The 22,728-nt window shown below is 38.8% G+C and overlaps 1 protein-coding gene across 1 annotated transcript in view; it reads right to left on the minus strand.

The window, feature by feature from the left end:
* The window catches only part of CLCA1 (chloride channel accessory 1), a 34,304-nt gene extending 11,877 nt beyond the window's left edge, over positions 1–22,427 (minus strand). Inside the window, exons 1-7 of the mRNA XM_027536659.1 lie at positions 21,946–22,427; positions 16,087–16,227; positions 15,771–15,918; positions 13,294–13,399; positions 8,728–8,905; positions 3,143–3,361; positions 2,367–2,594 (exon numbers count right to left, since the gene is read on the minus strand). Of these exons, the coding sequence (XP_027392460.1) occupies positions 2,367–2,594; positions 3,143–3,361; positions 8,728–8,905; positions 13,294–13,399; positions 15,771–15,918; positions 16,087–16,227; positions 21,946–22,107 (1,182 nt within the window). The 5' untranslated portion in view covers positions 22,108–22,427. The remainder of the gene's footprint in view (positions 1–2,366; positions 2,595–3,142; positions 3,362–8,727; positions 8,906–13,293; positions 13,400–15,770; positions 15,919–16,086; positions 16,228–21,945) is intronic.
* Positions 22,428–22,728: the final 301 nt, after the last annotated feature.

Here is a 22,728-nt window from a genome sequence, read left to right on the forward strand (position 1 = left end):
GGCCAGTATACTGGAGTGGGTTGCCATTTCCTTCTCCTAGGGATCTTTACAACCCAGGGATTGAACCCAGGTCTCCTGCATTGCAGGCAGATTCCTTACTATCTGAGCCACCAGAGAAGCCCCTGAGAGGCCAGAGGAAGGGCTCAATTTGGATTCCCTTGTCTCACTCCCCATCATTGCTGTGTGTCATGGAAAACATGCAGAAGTCCGCAAGTATCCATAGGGAAAATGGAAATCAGCTGACTTGAGAATTGGCAGGCAAGAGGACAATTTATCTTGTCCCAGAAGCTAAGGGGTGTGCAACCTCCCAAGAGCTAGATGCAGGACATGGGGTGCTCAGGGCTGTGCTGCAGCATTGAGAGCCAGAGTGTGGTGAGTCAGCTGGTAGAAAACCAATGGGCACTGAACAAGCTAAGAAAACAAGTAAAGTCCAGTGGCCCCAGCTCAACAGACACCACTGCCATACTTGAGCAGGGTCCTCACCAGGGGCCAGCAGGGAACTTGAGACAGGGCAGGATCCAAGGCCCTTTGCCTCATCACCCTGTGGCCACACACAACCTCCTCCCACCCCATACCTGGGCTCTGTAGGGCAGGAGGAGCATCTAAATTCCAACTGTGTGCCTCACATACTGTCTCACCCACTGAAGTAGGAAATGCAGAACCAGAACTTCCCTCGTCACCATCAGGCCATCTGGTATCAGTCATTTCCCCTCGAGTTTTGTATACCATGAGTTCCGTAGACATGTCAGTGATTTCAGTGTCAGTTTCCCTCCCTTACTTGCTTCTTTAATCAAAATGTGTGGGTGAGTGGCAGAGGTAAGAGAACCCAGGTGCACAAAGGCATCTGGAGAAAGGTTGTGAAGCTGACTGTGTATGCAATAAAATCCACTTCTAGGGAACTGATCTTCAAAGTGGAATAAAAGGGCCAGAGGGTCAGACTGCATATGAGGGAATGCTTGAGTCCACTGTCAACATGAAACACGTGAGCTGAAAACTAAATATTCCTGCTGCTGCTTGGAAATTGGGAATAGCCCCATTGATGTGTTGCGCCCCAAGCAGACAGAAGGTAGACTTTCCCAAGACACTGCAGAGATTCTGAGACCTTAGACCAGCCAGCTTCTCTCAGCCTCCTATTATTTATTTCATGGGACTAAATAGCCCCTAATAAATATAGAATATCATAGTTTATGTTTGGATCATTTAAGCATCTGATATAATCAAATAGCTCAATTTAATTTTATTTATTGAGAACCTCCTATATAAAAGATATTGTACCAGAAGTTAAAAGATAATTCATATCTCGGAACAAGTTTTGTTTGAGCAAAGGACATGACAGGAAAGAAGACAGATGAGCTAAAACTCTTGAGATAGTTTTAAAAGTAGAAAACAAGTTCATAGCATTCAGAAAGAGAAACTATACAGTTGAAAGGATCAGGAAAGACATCAAGAAATAGTGTCTGTGATGGATATGTGGAGGAAGAGTATGATTAGAGATAGCAAGGAGGGATGAAAAATTAAATAGGGAACTGGCTGGGCAAAAGTGTGCAAACTGCTGGCAAAGGACAGGTAATCTAATTTGCTTAAGCATAAATATCTGGAAGAGAGTCCCAGGTGCTTAAGCCTGGAAAGGTAGGTAATGGCTATATTATAAAATAAATTAAATATTAGATTGAAAAATTTTACTTAGCTTTGTTGAAAATGGGGAGAGATTGAGACATAAGTAGAGGGGTGACATGATTGGATGATCAGATGGGATCTTTGGATACATCCCTAATACAATTAGACTCGCAGTTCTAAGCCCTCCTATTTCAAACTTAAACCATTTGCTTGCCCAAAAGGAGGTCTTATATATCCAAAAGTTTGGAATGTTAATCTACTTCAAAATTTAACCATAACTCTAAGTTTACTTTTTTCTTCAGAGAAGATATTCTCTTATATCCCTGTGTACCTTTCATCATAGCATGCATTAGTGTATGATTATACACTTATTTATGTGACTACGAGGTTAAAGAATCTTCCCCCAGTAAGATTTTAAGCTCCATGACAGCAGGTGTGGTATGTTTGGCCCTCATGGTACTCTTAATGCCTGGCACATTGCAATGCCCGGCATGTAGAAGTAACACCATGAATGTTTCAGATGAAAGCAGAAAAGCATGAATGCACAGATGCAGAAAAACACAAAAGCATGAATGAATTAGTTAACAGTTTTGGGGGCCTGTGTTACTGCATCATTTGGACCATTGCTCTGCCCTTGGTTGTCTAATTCAGCTAAACATGAGGCATGCATAGAAATACTGGAAAAGGTAATTTCTTAGGAGACATAAATTGTAAACATTGGCAAACTATGATAGGGGAACTTGTCTCACAGTGAATGCTGATCGAAGCCCAGAGCAGATGGATGTTCCTCCTGAGGCTGTTGTGGGTAAGCTTTTGGTAAGCGTGTCTCTTTCAGTGGCACTGTTTATCTGTACAAGTTCACTTTGTACATAGGCAGCACTGTCAAACGTCACCATCCCGACCCAGGACCCTTGCTCAACCGTCTGCAGAAGGAAGAGTTTGCCTGCTTGATTCAGTCGCTTAAGGCGGTTACCAATCTAAATGGAAAAGGAGAAGAAAAGCAGTCAGGTTAGGTTTGGACCGGCAGACTGACAACAGAACAGAGGGAATTTGGAAGTAGGTGCCTCGGTGCAGAGTAAATAACAACAAGCTTATGCAAGGCATATCCTTCTATGGAGGAAAATTTCTCCTTTATATTTAGCAGTATATTTGAATACAATTTCAGGGCTTTTGTATAAATAACTCTAAAAGCTAAATCCAGGTTTGGCTTTAGTTCATTAGTTCAATGTCCTAGAAATAGTTTTATAAATATACATATTGTCAGGAAAACATAAAAAAGGTTAATTTTATATAGTTCATCAGATCTTTGCTCACAAATTGAAAGCTATTTGGCAAATGAGACACTTGATGCTGAATTTGTGTTGAATAAAGTGAAGGTGGCCTTTTTTGATGTAAATATTATGCTTGTAACTGTTCTGACCTTTGGGGTTGTGTTTATTCACAGCCAGTTCCAAGATGTGGTCTAGATCATATCATATAGAAATATGAGATGAGCATCCAGAAGACCAAGACCCACTGAACTTACTGTCATGCTTCCAGACTTATCAAGGACTAAACACACAATTCTTTGTCCGATCTGCAGCAATGAGAAGGTGGGACTGGGTGGCTGTGTTGTCATAGGAGTTGTTGTCTTAAAATCCTCTGAATCTTGGATCACTTCCCATGTGCTCCGGTGATTGCATTTTTTGTTTTGCTCGTTTGGGGCTTCTCTATTGTGGTTTTTTTCTGTACAGAATTCAACCACCTAAAATTGTCAGTAAAATGATACAGATAACAGTAAATACTTGTTAAAATTGTTAATAATTTGACTAAAATATTCTAAGTGTAGATTTACATTTACATGACCTCCTTCTCAGTCTGCCTTGGGGAAAATCACAGTGAAAATTCAGAGCTTCTATCTCAAAACATGTCTTTGACGTCATTGGACCCTTTGTGCTCCTCAAGAATCTATTTACTTGTTCTTAGCTTCCCTTCTATTTCTCAAATTTTCCATTGCAAGCAATCACCAGTATCCTCAAGCCACCTATATCTCAACATTTCTCCCCTGGTACCATTTTCTCTCTCCATTCCTTCACTTACTGCTCACTTTCTTAGTTTCCAGTGATTTAAAAATACCTTGTTTCAACTTTCAATACCCAACATTCCAGCTCTCTCCAAAATCCAATTGGATGTCCCACAGGATCTTCCACCTCAGGTGTTCATAACTGAACACATCACCTTTCCTTTGACTCTGCTCCTCTTCATCACCAAGCATTTCCTAACTTGATGTCACCACTATCTATTCAGTCACCTAAATCAGGAAACGCTTTTCCTTCCTTCTTCCCTCTGCAAAATAACACCATCAATACACTTCACTCTCTCTCCAGGACATTGTCTTTTTTCCTTCTCCAATGGAATGTCCATCATTCAAGCCCTCATGGTCCCTCCCTCAACTACTGGAGTCTCCTATCTGACTTTTCCATACTGCTCTACTCCACACTTGCCAGGAACATAGTCCTTCTTATTCCTGTACTTAATATCTTTTTGTGGCTCATCATTGCTCACACACTACAATCCAGACTACTTCACTTCACTCTCTATCCTTGCTCTGGCTGTGCATCCCAAGGCTCTAATTTTCCCTATTGCAGCCTATAAGTGCTCAAGGTTGCCAGACTGTTTATATATCTCTGTGTCTGCTCACCATTCCCACTATGTTGAGGAGTTCTTCCTATGTCTTCTGCCTTGTGAACTCTACCTTCATGTTTCAGCCCCAAAAGTTATTTTCAAAATGTTTTCTCATTTCATACACTTTCTGCAAAGAATTTCCACTCAACCTTGTGACCTCAAAGTACCCTATAAGAAATTTAAATAAGGCCCCTTTAACATTATAGTGTACTTACTGATGGATGAAAATTAATCTATGACAGAACCCTGTCTCATTAAATTTGCTTCCTCAAAACTTAGCCCTATATCTGATATAACATAAAAGCTAGATGTAAGTTTGTTGTTGTTATTTTTAATAACATTTACCAATCTGTACGTCAGTGGTTTTTAAAATCTACAGAATGGCAGTAGTTGTTAGGCAAGAACTATAGGAGAACATATGCAATAGACAATACAAACACAGCCAATAAATGATAGTGTCTTCCCCTTTCTTCCAGGCAAGAGTACTGGGGTGGGTTGCCATTTCCTTATTTGGGGGATTTAAAAAGGAGGCTTAGTACACAAAAAAGGTATAAACTAATTCTTCCTCTCAGTGACTTTACAGTATTATATTCAATTAAAAATCCTAAATATCTGGGATTCAAGTAATGTAAAAAGTCATCATTAGCTGGAAAACATTTATTTTTCTCTTTATTTGTATTTTTCAGATTGTTTTGGCAGTTTTTCCATATGATCACCCCCAGAGTAGGAAATGGCAAACCACTCCAGTATTCTTGACTAGAGAATTCCTTGGACAGAACAGGCTGGTGGGCTACAGTCCATGGATTCGCAAAGAGTCAGACACAACTGAGCAACTAACAGTTTCACTTTCTGTATTATCATTATAGCTACTTTTTAGCAAGGGAACCTAAAATACTTTTTTGTAAACCCCAAGCGGAGGCTCCCAAACCTGACTGTGCATCAACTTTAACTGTGACTAATTTAAAACAATCTAGTCCCCCCTTTGGAAGTTGCTGAATTATCCTGGAAATAAACTACAAAGCCAGACTGAAGGATGGCCTTAGTGAACCATATTTTAAAAACTTATCTTTGTTAGGGCTTCCCTTGTGGCTCAGCTGGTAAAGAATCTACCTGCAATGTGGGGACCTGAGTTCGATCCCTGGTTGGGAAGATCCCCTGGAGAAGGGAAAGGTAACCCACTCCAGTATTCTGGCCTGGAGAATTCCATGAACTTTACAGTCCATGGGATAACAAAGAATAGGACATAACTGAGCAACCTTCACTTTCACTTTATTGTTATAGATAGACCCTTGCAAGTTACTACACTCTTATCCAAAAAGAAAACATAATTTTGTGTAAAAGCCTGGGAAGATAAGAGACATTCTGCACTGAAGTCACTTAACTGATGGATTTATCTTAGTTTGTGCAAATTTGCTGATGTATATGTTTGGCATTAATAAAGATAATTTGTCAAGTTTATTTTGTGAGCAGTTGGTCATTTAAAAATTATTAAGAAATGCAGATGATCGCTGACTTACAATGGTTGAACTTACAATTTTTTGACTTTATTATGGTGCAAAAGCAATACACGTTCAGTAGAAACTGTACCTCAGATTTTGAATTTTGATCTTTTCCTGGGTTGTGGCATGCAGTATGATACTCTCTGGTGATGGTGGCTAGTGGCATTGAGCTGTACGTAGCTTCTAGTGAACCAGATGATTGTGAGGGTAAATAACTAATGTACTTACAGCCATTCTGTCTTTTTACTTCTGTACCGTATTCAATAAATTACAGGACACATTCAACACCTTATTATACCACAGATTTTATGGTAGATGATTTTGCCCAGAAATTAATGTAAATGTTCTGAGGATACATGAGGCAGGCTGGGCTAAGTTAAGGTGTTTGGTAGGTGAGGTATATTAAATGCATCTTCAACTTACAATGGGATGGAGGAAGATCAGTATTTTAAAACTACTTAAAGCTATTAAAATTATGTAAAAACTCCCTAATGGCACCAACATTCTTAAAAAGATAGAAAATTTTAGTTAACAACCAAAAACAAATATGCAGGCTGAAAGATCTCTGAAAGTTAAAGGTTACTGATCATGTCCTTATTACTCACAAAAAAAAGTACCTGATCCCCCGGATGAATTTCTTATTTAACCAACTCTTGTGCTTGTCTGTCTTTAAGGATATTTGAAGTAGTTCTAAGTCATTAAGCTAAAAGCTAGTGGAAGAGAGAAGTTGGAGAAGCAAAAAAAAAAAAGCAACTAAACAAACAAACAAAAAAACTAAGCAAGGGGTCTGGGGAAGATAGGACTTTATTCCTGATTATGTTCTCCTGTCTTGTCCAATAGAGAAAAGCTGCTCACTCTTACTTGACTTGACTTGAAATAGATTTAAGGGGCTAGATCTGATAAACAGAGTGCCTGATGAACTATGGATGGAGGTTTGTGACATTGTACAGGAAACGGATCAAGACCATCCCCAAGAAAAAGAAATGAAAAAAGTCAAAACGGCTGTCTGAGGAGGCCTTACAGATAGCTGTGAAAAGAAGAGAAGCGAAAAGCAAAGGAGAAAAGGAAAAATATACCCATTTGAATGCAAAGTTCCAAAGAATAGCAAGGAGAGGTAAGAAAGCCTTCCTCAGCGATCAATGCAAAGAAAGAGAGAGAACAACAGAGGGAAAGACTAGAGATCTCTTCAAAAAAATTAGAGATACCAAGGGAACATTTCATGCAAAGATGGGCTCAATAAAGGACAGAAATGGTATGGACCTAACAGAAACAGAAGATATTAAGAAGAGGTAGCAAGAATACACAGAAGAACTATACAAAAAAGATCTTCATAACCCAGATAATCACGAAGGTGTGATCACTGACCTAGAGCCAGACATCCTGGAATGCGAAGTCAAGTGGGCCTTAGGAAGTATCACTACGAACAAAGCTAGTGGAGGTGATGGAATTCTTGTTTCTGTGAAAGTGCTTCACTCAATATGTCAGCAAATTTGGAAGACTCAACAGTGGCCACAGGACTGGAAAAGGTCAGTTTCATTCCAATCCCAAAGAAAGGCAATGCCAAAGAATGCTCAAACTACCGCACAATTGCACTCATCTCACACGCTAGTAAAGTAATGCTCAAAATTCTCCAAGCTAGGCAATACGTGAACTATAAACTTCCAGATGTTCAAACTGGTTTTCAAAAAGGCAGAGGAACCAGAGATCAAATTGCCAACATCCGCTGGATCATGGAAAAAGCAAGAGAGTTCCAGAAAAACATCTATTTCTGCTTTATTGACTATGCCAAAGCCTTTGACTGTGTGGATCACAATAAACTGTGGAAAATTCTGAAAGAGATGGGAATACCAGACCACCTGACCTGCCTCCTGAGAAACGTGTATGCAGGTCAGGAAGCAACAGTTAGAACTGGACATGGAACAACAGACTGGTTCCAAATAGGAAAAGGAGTACGTCAAGGCTGTATATTGTCACCCTGCTTATTTAACTTCTATGCAGAGCACATCATGAGAAACGCTGGACTGGAAGAAGCACAAGCTGGAATCAAGATTGCCGGGAGAAATATCAATGATCTCAGATATGCAGATGACACCACCCTTATGGCAGACAGTGAAGAGGAACTAAAAAGCCTCTTGATGAAAGTGAAAGAGGAGAGTGAGAAAGTTGGCTTAAAGCTCAGCATTCAGAAAACTAAGATCATGGCATCCGGTCCCATCACTTCATGGCAAATAGATGGGGAAACAGTGGCTGACTTTATTTTTTTGGCCTTCAAAATCACTGCAGATGGTGATTACAGCCATGAAATTAAAAGATGCATACTCCTTGGAAGGAAAGTTATGATCAACCTAGACATCATATTAAAAAGCAGAGACATTACTTTGTCAACAAAGGTCCATCTAGTCAGGCTATGGTTTATCCAGATGTATGGATGTGAGAGTTGGACTGTGAAGAACGCTGAGTGCTGAAGAATTGATGCTTTTGAACTGTGGTGTTGGAGAAGACTCTTGAGAGTCCCTTGGACTGCAAGGAGGTCCAACCAGTCCATCCTAAGGGAAATCAGTCCTGGGTGTTCATTGAAAGGACTGATGTTGAAGCTGAAACTCCAGTATTTTGGCCACCTCATGTGAAGAGCTCACTCATTTGAAAAGACCCTGATGCTGGAAAAGATTGAAGGCAGGAGAATAAGGGGACGACAGAGGATGAGATGGTTGGATGGCATCACCGACTCAATGGACATGAGTTTGGGTAAACTCTGGGAGTTGATGATGAACAGGGAGGCCTGGTGTGCTGCAGTTCATGGGGTTGCAAAGAGTCGGACATGAATGAGCCACTGAACTGATACTGATACTTGACTTCCTAACATTTCACCCTGTCTTGCATCATCTGGGATAAAAACCTCACTAAACTCATGTCAAGAACAAAAGAAGAAAAAGGACATGGCACTTACAGTATCAATACTTTGTGAATACATTATGGAAGCCTTCTCCCTCTGATCCTTATGAGGTATGAATTCACATCCTTCTTCATACAGTCCTGTTTTTCTGTCAAGTTTGCATGGTTGAGTGACACAGCTTCCTCCTTGACACTTCTGTATTACAGTTTCACCAGTAAAACCTTCTGAACATCTGCAGATATATTCAGGTTAGATATTTAAGTGAAATGATAATTTCAAAATGTTGGACTCTGGTCAGTTTCTACAGACAGCATTGTTTACAATTTCCCTTTATAATTTAAGAAATAAATGTAGCACCTTAAATATTAAAATTATCAAATTCTCATCAGAGTAATTTTGTTTACCTGAAAGTATCTGAGGGGTTCCCAAAATGATATCAGAATGTGTTTCTATGCAGCAGAAAAGCTAAGGCTGTCTTACAGCCACTGTTAAGAATTAATAAGGATCAAAGTCCTAAGGCACTTCCTAATCTGGTCCTCTCATTCCTGGAAAATCAAGAGCCTCTTTTGTTTCTCTAAAAAGTTTTGCTGACAACTTTTTCTTTGTTTGTTTGTTTTGATCCAGCTAGTTTATGTCATACAGTTTTTGCATAGTTCTTGTGTGTTTATATAGATATTTTAGATTTTTATTTATATGCTTATGAGTTTGTTACTATTGTGAATGGAGTACTTTTCCCCACATCTTATTTTTTGAGTATATAAAAAACATATGAACATAGGAAATTTGGAAAATAGGACGAGTATAAAGAAGAGAAGAAAAAAATCATATCCCACTCTCAGATAAACTATTGTTAATGTACTAAAGCATTTCCTTCTCTATGTATCAGCATAACATTCTATGTATAGCTTTACTGCCTGATCTTATAAAACTTATTTTAGTACATTTAAATTGTAATGTATTATTATAATTCATAATATTCTTTCAAAATGTGACTTTAATAACTTCACATTTTGAAATTACAATGTGAATTTAGCCTAATTTACTTAATTTTTTTCCTCCATGAATTTTTCAGTGCTAAAAATAAAACTTCTGTGAATAAATGAAATTGGTGCATCACATTTTGAATCTATTTCCAAGCTTGCTATGACTGACATCCAGAATAAATGGTCAGATTCAGAAATTTGAACATTTTAAAGCCTGTTGATAGAGCTCATTCTAATATTTCCTTTAAAATGGATTGTTAAACGTAAGATTAGTAGATCAAGAAATAGGAAAGAATTCTAGAGATTTGATATGTGTCATCAAATTGCTTTCCAAGAAGGTTATTCTAGTTTATTTCTCTGATAACCATCTATGAGAACACTCATCCTGTTAGGAGAATCACACGGACTGAAACTGCCCACCCTGGCCAGACACCATAGTAACCATTTGCATGAGTTGTTTTATGACAGGAGGTCCTGGTAAGGAACACTACTAATAAGCCACCACCAATCAGAAGAGTTCAGGAAAGGTCAAAAGGAGATACCACAGGTCCGACCACTTCCCAGAATCCTTCTCTCTGGCATCCATCTTGGCTGAACAAGGCATGCACCACCAGGAAGGACTCTGAGTCAGAATGATTGGCTAAAGACAACCCGGAAACTAATCCCATCACCATAAAACCCAAGCCATGTGGCAGAGCTGTTTTCCTGGGTTCCCTTACCCTACTGCTCTCCACCCAGGTGCCCTTTCCCAGTAAAATCTCTTGCTTTGTCAGCACATGTGTCTCCTCAGACAATTCATTTCCAAGTGTAGACAAGAGCCCAGTTTCGGGCCCTGGAAGGGGTCCCCCTTCCTGCAACAATCCCACCGACAGGCACTAGTACTAGGTAATAAACGATTGTCATCTTTGTCAAATCTGCACCTCTTTGACTACTAATGTCTGACCATTTTTACATTTTTACTGGCCATTTTTATTTCTTCTTTTATATAGATTATTTTCTCGTGTCTATTTTTCTATTAGGGTGTTATATTGTTTTCTTTTATCTGTTATAATGCTAAGCTTTTAAAGGCCTGTTTTTTAAATATTTGCAAACATTTTTTTCTGTTTTTTATTTTTAATTTAGTTTATGTTTGATTTATATGCAAAAAGTTTTAAATTTATATGTAGTCAAATTTATCATTCTTTTAGTTATGTCTTTTTCCAACTCTTGAATGCATAGAAAGACATTCACCATTTAGGAATATGATATTTATTAATATACTTCTTGTTTTCATCATGGTTTTATTTTTTTATATTGAATAAATCTATCCAGTTGAAAGAGAGTCTATTAATAGTTAAAAATTGTCCTGACATCTAAAGAAATCTTGTCTTTCCTTGTGGATTTATAATTCTAGCTATATCAAATAGTAAATTATTGCGTGCCTACTAATTTGCATTGTTTTAATTAATGTAGCTTTATTGTATATTTAAAATTCAACAAGAAAATTTTCCTTTATTACTATACTTTTTCAAAAATGTTTGCAGCTGCTATCTACTGGATAAGCTCAGGGTCTTTAAAATGAGGTAAAAATAGAAATGTTTTGACTAAAGTTTCATAAGACGTATATATTAATTTGGGTTGAATTTACATATTCTATGAATTTAAAATATCTGTTAATCTTAATTTTCTTTTAAATTCTTTAGAAGGATTTTGTGTTGTGGTTTTCTTCAGATGTAACTTTTACATTTCTTAGAGTTTTCTTCAAATATATCTGGTTGCCTTATTGACTTCCCTTGTCAATTTTAATTTCTTTTTTTCCCTTCAGGGTTTCAAAGTGGATCACATTATCATCTGCCTAGAAACAATTTTCTCTCTCTCTTTCTAGGAGCCCCTGTTATTTTAACCTTCCCAACACATTATTGCATTGGCTACAACTTTCTAAAAATGATAATTTCTAGTAGTTCCCATTCTTATTATATTCCTGGGAATGTTTAGTGATTCCCTACTAAATATTATGTAGGCAGTTGGTTTTCAACTGATGTTCTGCTTCATATTAAGGAAGCCTTCTATTATGGGTAGTACTGTCATCTTTGTAGTTGTTTCTGAGCCTTATAAGTAATAAAAAATTGGTAGATAAACAATAAATACTATTTGTATTTTAAAACAAAATTTATTGTTAAGAGGACATGGTAATTATGTCAGTTTTGCAAAATGTTATCTGTGGAAGGATGAAAATTATGTATAATTTCTAGAATATCCCTTAGAAAGAATATATACTAATCAGCTTTTTTCTCAAGGGGAATACAGTTTCCATCTGGAAGCATAGCAAGAAGTGGGAAAGGTAGATGGGATGAGTGTCATCTGTGGGCTGAGATTTGAGAGGTTCACCTAACATGATCGCATCAACAGAGTGACACTGGGGAATGGACTCTATAGTGTGGGGGGGAACAAGCCAAAGGAATCAGTAGACTGTGTACAGCTCTGGGAGGTACTTAGTGTCTTTTTATACCTAAAGTGACCTAAGAGGAGAGAAATGTCAAATGACAGAATTTGAGTGTAATAAAGAAAAGGGAAAGCAGAAAGCAGTGATGCTCCTATGGGAGAAAGGGAATGCCAAGGCAGAGTTCTGAATTCCATGAAGCTTCCTTTGGAAACTGTGCTGAGTAAAGACAGTAAAGAAACCAAAGCTGAGTGCATCTCCTTAAAGAGCCATCATGGGAGTAGAACTAGAAGCAAAAGTGAAGAGGGGTGTTGCCCCAGCTCTAGTCTTTTAAAAGAGGCTGTTGTTTTTAACTGAGGTATAAATGTGCAAGCTTATCAAATTCCTTCCGAATCTGCTGGAATAATTTTCTTTTTTTCTCGATATACTATATTAATTACTTACCTATTATCATAGCATTTTCTGATACCTGGAAGATATCCTTCTTGGCCTTGGTGTGTTTGTTATATCTGTATAATATTAGTCCAGGTGTAATTTACTATGCTTTTATTTGTAATCTTTTTGGAAAGCTGTATCTACACAATTCTTTTTCATGCCATCTGTCAGGTTTTAGTATCTGAATTATGCCAACTCTCTAAAATGAATTGGGAAGCTCCCTATCTTTTATATTTGTACAAAAGCAGTTTATTCCCTGAAACTGTTGAGTCCAAGAACTTACCTGTAAAATTACGGCAGCCAGGGTACTTTCTAAGTATTCAGTTTGCATTCTACTGACACCATACAGGGTTTTGTTCAAATTGGGAGAAATTTTGTTTTGTTTTGATGTTTGGACTGTCTTTCAGCTAAGCTCCCCCAGTGTCTCTCAGGTCCATTCATTCTGATATAGTTCACACAGATAACTATTCTACCTGCAAGGAGCTGAAGCTTTATGTCTCTGATTATGAGACAGGAAGATGGAGATCCTGAATGTAGAACCTGTGAGTTTCTTCTAGTTGTACACACACAAAAACGCTAATGGTTTGTAGTTGCAGAGTAGAGAATTCATCTAAGGCACTTGTAAAGTGAACAAAAGTAGTAGTTTTATGGGAAAAGCTGAAAGAGAAGACACTAAGAATGAAAGAGGAAAATATGATGATAACACTGGCATTTTAAAAATATTCAAGACAAAATTGGTTACAATTTAAAACAGTTTAGGAAAATTAATCAAAATATACATACACTACTGGTTTTCTTCTTTTGTTGGATAGGTAGAATTTCTGGTCATTATTATATTCATTAAATACTCCCCATCGTAGATGAGCCCATTCATGGACAAATGCCCTTCCTGTGGAAAAATGTTTTAAACACCTAATTACAATAAGAATGGCAAAATTACCATCTTAAATTCAGAGCAAGTAATTCTTCTGAAAATTATTATGCTTTGCTTTTTTAAGTTAAAGATTTAATTTGATATGACAGTTGTACATGTCTATAAATATGACTACTTATTTTGGATTGTCAAGTGCTAATTAGGCACTTAGTAAGTACCAGGAAGCTGTTTATTCAAAGGTAGAACTAGTGCCCTGTGCTCACACATCTCATGGTCTAGCAGATGACACACATCATTTTAGATAGCTAAAATCTTTAGGGTTGCAAGTGTAATGATGGAGGTCAGCACAGGCTGACCTGTAGGGCAGCCAAGAAGGTCCTTCTTCCCAATGACCCAAATGTGGACAGATCTCAAGGTCTGCCTACTCCACATCTGCCTTTTTGCTGTGACATATTCTCACCCTTCCAGTCTCATTGCCACTTACTCCTGAACTACTGTGACACTCACCCAGCTGGCTCCATGCCTCCAGTCTTCAATGACTTACCCATGGTGCTTGGGGTTAAGTCCAACTTCTCAACATGCGTACAAGGTCCCTGATGATTCAGGCCCTGTTCCTCTCTGCAGCCATATTTCTTGCTGTTCTCCACCCACTTTGAAAACTCCATATTGACAATGGATTCCTGAACCCCTTTTAGTTTCTAGAGTCACACAGTATGACTTGCTCATCTCTGATCTTTTTTACATATTTTTCCTCTGCTTGGAATACCGTCTCCCTATCTCTGACTGGGAGATAACTCCTACTCTTCTTTCAAAATTAAGCTTATATCCAGATAGAAGCCTTCTCTGACATCTTCAAACTAGTTCAGGTACCCCTCCTTTTTCACTTTCATTATATTCCATTATGGAATTTGTCATGCTTTATTGCCATTGCATATTTTCCAGTCTCTCACTATAGACTCTTGTCTCCACGAAAACAGGTACCACGACTTCTTCATTGTCATGTCTTGGTCCATATTGTCTAGAACTTAAAAGGTCCTAATAAATTTGTTATATTTGGATGAATATTAGTGACTTGTGTACCAGTCAGTTTTTCTGAAATGTAAATTCCAAAGTAGGCTGAATTTGGAGGATTAAGTGAGGAGGTGCAGGTTAAGAAAGCCCTAATATCTCACATTAAGGATTTTAGATTGCCTAGGTGCTGGGGAATAACTGATGGCCTCTTAAAGATGGGGGAGATTGTGAGGGAGTAGTCATGGAGTCAGAATACAAAAAGGAGAGAGTATAAAGGAATGGCATTGTATATGGTGATCTTGATGACTGGAGTGGCTCCAGAGTGGGAAAGAACAGCTTAGGTTGATAAGTAAATCAATCAATTGGTAAGTAAATCAATTCAACACATATTTATTGAGCCATACACTGGGGATTTTCTGTTTCTGTTACGGAGATGTTGTAAAAGAAGAGCAAAGAAGTATGTTTGTTAGACACTCCTCTCTGTTAAGGTCTGTAAAAGTGCTCTAGTGTATTTGGGGGTGGGACATGCAGGCACCAAGGCTCTTTTGTTTGCTTGTTTTCTCTGCCTTGCCTATTTAAATGAAAAAAATTAAAATGGTTCTAATATTTTTAAGATAATAAAGAAACCTAGTCGTTAGTTAACCTAATGAGTTAATACTAATCACACTTGATTATCCTTGAAAACTACATATTGTATATAAGCCATTGCTGATTTCTTTTAATGTTTTATCCAACGATTGCTCTGTTTGGTTCATATGAAAATGGTAAATGATATTTTGTGAAGGAAATGTTGACTTTTTCTTTAGTTAGTATTTGTCAGAGCTGAACATTAAGGCTATTCTATCTGATACTCAAAGTGTGGTCCAAAGTCAGGCAGTATCAGCATCACCTGGGAGCTTGTTAAAATGCAGATTCTCGAGTCCTACCCCACACCTACTGAATCAGAACTATTTTAACAATCCATTTACAATCTGAACGCACATTAAAGTCTGAAAACATTATGTGTCTGCCATATGTTTTGGCCATAACTGAATTGCAGACAAGAGATTTAGTTTGTTCAGGTGTCTTCCCACAGAACCATAGGAACCTAACGTCACATTAATTAAACTATTTAATCAGAGTTATTATCTGATAATAACTGAGTATCTGAAAATTAAAAATATTATAGTTATACACACATATTTGCAGGATCTGAAGGAAATAATTCTAACTGAAAAATGCACTATTCTGAATCTGTTTTATGTGAGAAAAACAGGCTATAATAGTCTATTTGGCTTTTATGTTCTCATTCAGAAAGATAATGCTAGTGTTGATCTATTTGCAACATAAAATTATTGAATTATTACATAGCAGAATATTTCATCTCTACCCATACCTTGTGGTCCATATTGACGTGATTTTTTTCCAGCTAGGAAGTCAGGAGTGAGATAAATTCTATCACCCTTTTCTCCACAGCCTCCCATCTGCTCAGTATAAGGTCCATCGTTACCTGTTGGATTAGGTTCAGCAACCAGAACATCAGCCTGAAATTTAAGAAAAATTTTTCATCATTACAAAATTTCAGCAAATGAGTTGACCTTATTCACAGCAGACTATATTGAAACAATTTTATTTGATTCTAGAATATTTTGATAAAAGAATCTAAGTCACAAAATAAAATTAAATTTGAAAAAAGAAATTAATGTTCTTACATTTTTGTAGGTCTCAAGTTTGGGTTTCACATATTCAGGTTTTGTTTTCCAATTTTCAGGAATCAAAATGGCAACATTTTTGAAATAGAATCTTTTTTCTGTAGCCTCAAACAAATATGGAGATGCATCGGTCACCATATCCTGGGGGCAGCGGGGTGGGGAATAAATATAAAGAAGCATGCTTAATGACAGAAAAAAAGATGAAATTACCAATTATTCCAATTTATATTTGTATTTCACATTTCCAGAAAATGGCTACTTATCAAGCTAAGAAAAGGAGATTATCTTGTTAATAATAGTAGCTAGCCTTTTTTGACAGAGAAGGCAATGGCACCCCATTCCAGTACTCTTGCCTGGAAAATCCCATGGATGGAGGAGCCTAGAAGGCTGCAGTCCATGGGGTCACTGAGGGTTGGACACGACTAAGCGACTTCACTTTCACTTTTCACTTTCATGCATTGGAGAAGGAAATGGCAACCCACTCCAGTGTTCTTGCCTGGAGAATCCCAGGGACGGGGGAGCCTGGTGGGTGCCGCCTATGGGGTCACACAGAGTCAGACACGACTGAAGTGACTTAGCAGCAGCAGCAGCAGCCTTTTTTTGAGATTTTTATTGCATGCTCTGTGTCACAGTGTAATGGTTGACACTGAAGACTTCAAAAGCAGGCACTAATCCTGGCTCACCACTTATGGTGGGACATCAGAAATTTCCTAGAGAGAATTCCCTGGTGATCGATCCAAAGGTTAGGAGTCGGCACTTTCACTGCTGGGGACTGGGTTCCATCCCTGGTTGGGGAACTAGGATCTCACAAGCCACGTGGTATGGCCAAAAAAAAAAAAATGTCCTTAACCGCTCCTGAGCCTCAGTTTCCCCATTTATAAGATGGAAAATATTACAGAGAGCAGCCAATAAGGTTGTTGTGAGGATCAAATGAAGTCAAGAAAGCATTTGGAGCCATGTTTACTTAGCACAAATGCTTATCAAATATTAGCTCGTAGTTTCATTTCATTGATCCTTTAAAGATCAATGAAACTTTAAAGGAAAAACTGAGAATTAGAGAGTATTAGTCTCAACATCTCACACCAAATAGTAGTGAAAAGAAACTCAAATTAAAATAAATACAACCTCAACACCTCCTGTAATAATTTTGTTGTTGTTGTTGAGTTGCTAAGTCGTATCTGACTCTTTGTGACCCTATGGACTTAAGCAAGGTCAGGCTTCTCTGTCCATGTTATTCTCCAGGCAAGAATACTGGAGTGGCTTGCTATTTTCTTCTCCAGGGGATCTTCCCAACCTGGGGATCGAATCCTAGTCTCCTACATTAATAGGCGGATTCTTTACCACTGAGCTACCAGGGGAGCCCAAATGTTATGATAGTGTTTGTTTTTAGTATAAAACTAAGTATTAGATACAATGAAGTGGCATAAGTATATAATCTCTTTTCAAATTATGCCTAACTTTATTTCTCTAAAGCAAAAGAGCTGTAGTGTTCAATTATAAATGCCTGTTTCCCTGAAAGTTTCCCTGAAATGCATCATGACAAGACAGTAGAAGGGATACTACAAGATGTTTATAATAGAAAGGGAAATTGGGACTATTAGAGCTGAAAATCACTGAAAAATGCAAATATGAGTGTAGACAGAGGGAAGAAGATAGAAGACTGAGCTCCAGGGGCCCAGCATTCAGAAGTGGGAAGAGGAAGAGCCAGCAAAGCAGACTCAGAAGGAGCAGCCGGTGCAGGGGAGGGAGATGGGGAGGCATGGGAGAGCACTTCAAGAAGGAGAGATTGGCCATCAGAGTTAAATACTGCTGAGCAATCAAGGAAGATGAGGACTAAGAACTGAGCAATGAATTTGGCAACCTGAGATGACAGCTCTATATGAGTGAATTCAACAGGGTGGGAGGTGATGAAGCAGAGGCAATGAAAACAGCAGGTCAAGAAATGTTTCTACAAATTAAAAGGAAATCAAGAAATGAAGCAGTAGTTGAAGGAAGATTTTGGGCAAGGGAGGTTTGTTTTGTTTTGAATGGGAACTATTATAACATATGTATGTGCTACTGGGGGGAAAAAAAACAAAGCTTATAATGCAAGAGGGAAAAAAAAAGGGATCATTGCTGGAGGAAAGTCCTTACTGGAACAGACCAGAGAGATGAGACATTGATGCCTAGACATCTAATCCTACGGGGTGGCCTTAGAAGCAGAGACAGTTCATCACTATATGGGAAAATAGTACTTGTGTATTGATGCAGGAGTAAATACTGTTCTGCTACTTCTTGGGGATAAACTTGGGGAATTTATCTCTCTGAGCCTCAGTTTCTGTCTTTTCAAATGGTAATTATAATACTTGCCTTGCTAGTTTTAAAAAAAGCTCTCAAAAAAGCCAGATTTTGAACAACTACTAGGTAAATTTAATATTGTATCACTTTTTAAATAAAAATATTGAGTCAGTATCACTAAAAAGTTGAAAAATAGGTATAAAACTTCCTATGTTGGAATATTATATTACAATTTAACTTGTAAAATGTAAATTTTCAGTGTCTCCTAGGAAGACAACTAAGCAGCATGAAATTTCTTGTCTTCTGTGTTTTATCAGAAACATTAATAAGGAATCTTTGACATCTGTTTCATATTTTGAGAAAGTGACCTCATATCCAAATAGACAGTTGAGCTTTTGAGGTTTGAAGAACGTTGAGGATGAAATTTATATGCTGCTGCTGCTGCTAAGTCGTTTCAGTCGTGTCCGACTCTGTGTGACCCCATTGACAGCAGCCCACCAGGCTTCCCCGTCCCTGGGATTCTCCAGGCAAGAACACTGGAGTGGGTTGCCATTTCCTTCTCCAATGCATGAAAGGAAAAGTGAAACTGAAGTCGCTCAGTCTTGTCTGACTCTTAGCGACCCCATGGACTGCAGCCCACCAGGCTCCTCCATCCATGGGATTTTCCAGTCAAGAGTACTGGAGTGGGTTGCCATTGCCTTCTCCGGAAATTTATATGATGCACTGGTAATTCCTTAAGAACAGGGATGATCTCCTGTTGACAACTGAATTCCTGGTACCTGACAATGTGAATGCTCTCTAAATGTTCATTGGATTAACGAACAAATGCGTGAATGAAGAGGTTACGATGAGGGGCAAACTGTCCAGGAGTGCCAAGACAGGAGGTGCTTGGGCTTCCATGCGTTGAGGAGACCCCCAACTACTCCCACTGTGTGTGTGTTAAGGGGGCGCGAGGGGTAGAGAGCTTCTTGACTCTCACCCCTTCATCTTATGAAGTGTGCTCGCACGGCTTCCGCAGCACAGACGAGAGTGGGGGGAAACTGCTGCAGCGCCACCTGCTGGTATTGTGAGTGCAGTACCTTTCGGACGGCCCTGCTGAAGCAGGTATTTAAGAACTGACTTTGAGGGTTCTGCTCACACAAGGACACCAAGGGGAGAGTCTCCCCAAAAAGCAGAGAACTGAGGGATGACCAGGAAGGTGGCAAAGCCACAGTGAGGTCCCTTGACCGCAGATCTGAAACATCAAACAGGGGCTCATTTTTATTAACTGCTCAGGGACTCTTGAGCACACTATTGTCCTTAAAAGTGTTCCTGTGACAAGGTAACTGTGGAAACCAACTTCTCTCATACCCAACTCGTTTAGGACTCATACCAGAAAACCAACTGAATAATAGTAGTGAGGAGTATATTTCTCAGGAGGAAGCCCCAAAGAGAGTGAGGTGAATGTCCTTTTGCTTTTTCTCTCAGTTCAGTTCAGTTGCTCAGTCGTGTCTGACTCTTTGCAACCCCATGGACTGCAACACAACAGGCTTCCCTGTCCATCGCCAACTCCCAGAGTTTACTCAAACTCATGCCCATTGAGTCGGTGATGCCATCCAACCATCTCATCCTCTGTCATCCCCTTCTCCTCTCGCCTTCAATCTTTCCCAGCATCAGGGTCTTTTCGAATGAGTCAGTTCTCATCAGGTGGCCAAAGCACCGTATAAATACAAATTACCATTGTCATTAGAAAGGCATTTGTGGCTCCTTTTCACTTGTTCCTGAGGCCTGCTCACTGTCCAGCCAGAGGCAGAAACATGCTGGTCACATTTTTCCTTCCAACTTTCCTTGTCTGTTGCTCCAGTGGCTGTTTCATTTTTGCTAATGTTATTTCTAAGTTTGTTGTTCAGTTGACCAGTCATATCTGACTCTTTGCAACCCCATGGACTGCAGCACGCCATGCCTCCCTGTCCCTCACCATCTCCCAAAGTTTGCCCAAGTTCATGTCCATCACATCGGACATGATGGCATCCAGCCATCTCTTCCTCTGACACCCTCTTCTCCTTCTGCCCTCAATCTTTCCCACCATCAGGGGCTTTTCCAATGAGTCGGCAATTCACATCAGATGAACAAAACCCTGGAGCTTCAGCTTTAGCATCAGTTCTTCCAGCGAGTATTCAGGGTTGATTTCCCTTAAGATTGACTGGTTTGATCTTCTTACTAGAGGTAATCAAAGACTCACCTAATGTTTCTGATTGTTTAGAGATTTCAAAAGACATGAATTTCCCTTTCACTGATAGCAATAATACCTGATGGTCTTCTGGTTTGAACTTCCCCTCCTCTTCAACCATTGCACTTCTCTAGCCCCAAACTCCTCTGGTGGTTGAGATGGTTCTCTCCCCTAACTCCTCTTTCTGGGTTTGCACCTGTTTAGAGCAAGGAACCTTTTGAGGCAACCCTTGGGGCCCTTGTGCTATTAACTTCTGAGTTTACACAGAGGAACTTTTCCCAGAAACAAGTCTCAGTGCTTTTGGCTTGGTGAGAAATGATGAGCCCTTTCCATCTAAGATTAAAAGGAGGCCTGGGGACTGATGAATTGCCTACCATTTGTTGAGCTCTTAATATGTACCAGGCATTCTGCATACATTTTTAAAGGTCTTTCAAGTTTTTGAGAAAATTTTAGACTTACAGATGAGACATGCAAAAAATGTATACAGTTCCCATATACCCTCATCCAACTTCCCTTATATGCGTGCACTGATAATCCTCACAAAGTCCTGTGAGGAAGATATTTATTATTTTCCCCATTTTGTAGACCAGTACTTTTGCCCATTATACAGTACTACCTCTGGGTGAGCTACAGTCACTCTCCAGGATTGGCTTTTATAAGGCATTTCCTTCTTATTCTTTCCTGTTTGCTGTTATACAAAACCTCTCTAATCTCTCCATTTTACAGCAGTTAGATGCCTCTATGTGGACAGGAAGAATCCTCTTCCCTAATTTTTCCTTCCCCTACAGAAGAAGTAACAAGTGAAATAAGACTGCTCAGCAGCCCTGAGAAGACGCCTTGCGTTGGGCCTGGTAAAATGCAGGGTTTCCTCCCATTGGAAGGTTAAGGTTTGTTCTTAAATCAGAGATTAAGATTTGCATCTTGGACTCCTATATTAGATTCACAGGGAAGGGAGGGTTTAATCAGGAGAATAAAAGGAGACTCTGATAGGTGCAAATGGTAAAATCAGACAAAAGAATTACCCTCTGCACATTTCATAATATCTGCCAAATATAGTTGGCTCTGCCTTGGTGTAGAACTAAATAATTTTCAATGAAGTCATCTATAACCGAGAAGTAGAGATATCATTTAGTAAGTGCCAACAGTATATCAAGCTCTGAATTATATGCATTGCATGTATTATCTCATCCCTTGGAAGAATCATAATTGTTGTGTTATTATTTCCATTTTATAGCTGAAGAAATGCAAGAACAGATATTAAAAAAAAACTTTCCAGTGTCACGCAGCTGGAATTAGAGAACTCATGTTTGCTCTATCAACATATTATGCTTAATTTTTCAAAACAGCATGAATAGTTACCATTTCAGACTTACCTTTATATGTTGGATGAGTGTTTCATCTTCTGGTACATTAGGGTCAATTGCAATGACAATGCCTTCATAGCCATTATTATTCAGCTGAATGAGTGAATCACTCAGGGCCCCTTCCAGAAGGTGAAGGACCAAGATGAAAACAGAATTCTTAAATGACCCCATTGCTGTACATCTCCCTTTGAGTTCTCTCTTTGGAAAATGCTGGTTATGGAAGCATCTTTCCTTACCCCTATATATATGAATATATAGACACACATTTTTCCAATTTATCAGCAGTGGTTTATTGTAGGACTTTAACCTCTTGACCCCCAAATTGTTTCACTATTGGATTTGTCTTCACTATGATGAATGATAACTATATCTTGGTCTCAAATTCTGTGTACTTTTTAATATTTTATTTTGAGAGAAACGTTAGCCTTGCCTTCACCTTTGCCAGTTGCTGGCACAGAGGGTGGGGAGCCACATCCGGTTCCCTGGAAGGACTCACAGCTGACAAGCAGCTTTACCATTGAAAGATGTTTACTTCTTACAAATGTTTGCCCAGTCAGGGACACCGACCCACCCAACACCACCCTCTAACCCCTGCCTGCCCAGTGGAAGCCTGATTGTTCTGCATATTTGATAAGCATTCGTTAAGTGTAAACTATATTTCCAGTTATCCCTCATAATGGTCTTTATTTTTATCCTCTTTGATCTTTACACAACCTCAGCACCTTTTATTACTCTCTTAGACAATCTACTTGTACCAAAAGCATTAGCAAGCAACATTAGAAAAGATGAAAT

This window comes from Bos indicus x Bos taurus, chromosome 3 (assembly GCF_003369695.1).
Source record: "Bos indicus x Bos taurus breed Angus x Brahman F1 hybrid chromosome 3, Bos_hybrid_MaternalHap_v2.0, whole genome shotgun sequence".
NCBI classification, from domain to species: domain Eukaryota; kingdom Metazoa; phylum Chordata; class Mammalia; order Artiodactyla; family Bovidae; genus Bos; species Bos indicus x Bos taurus.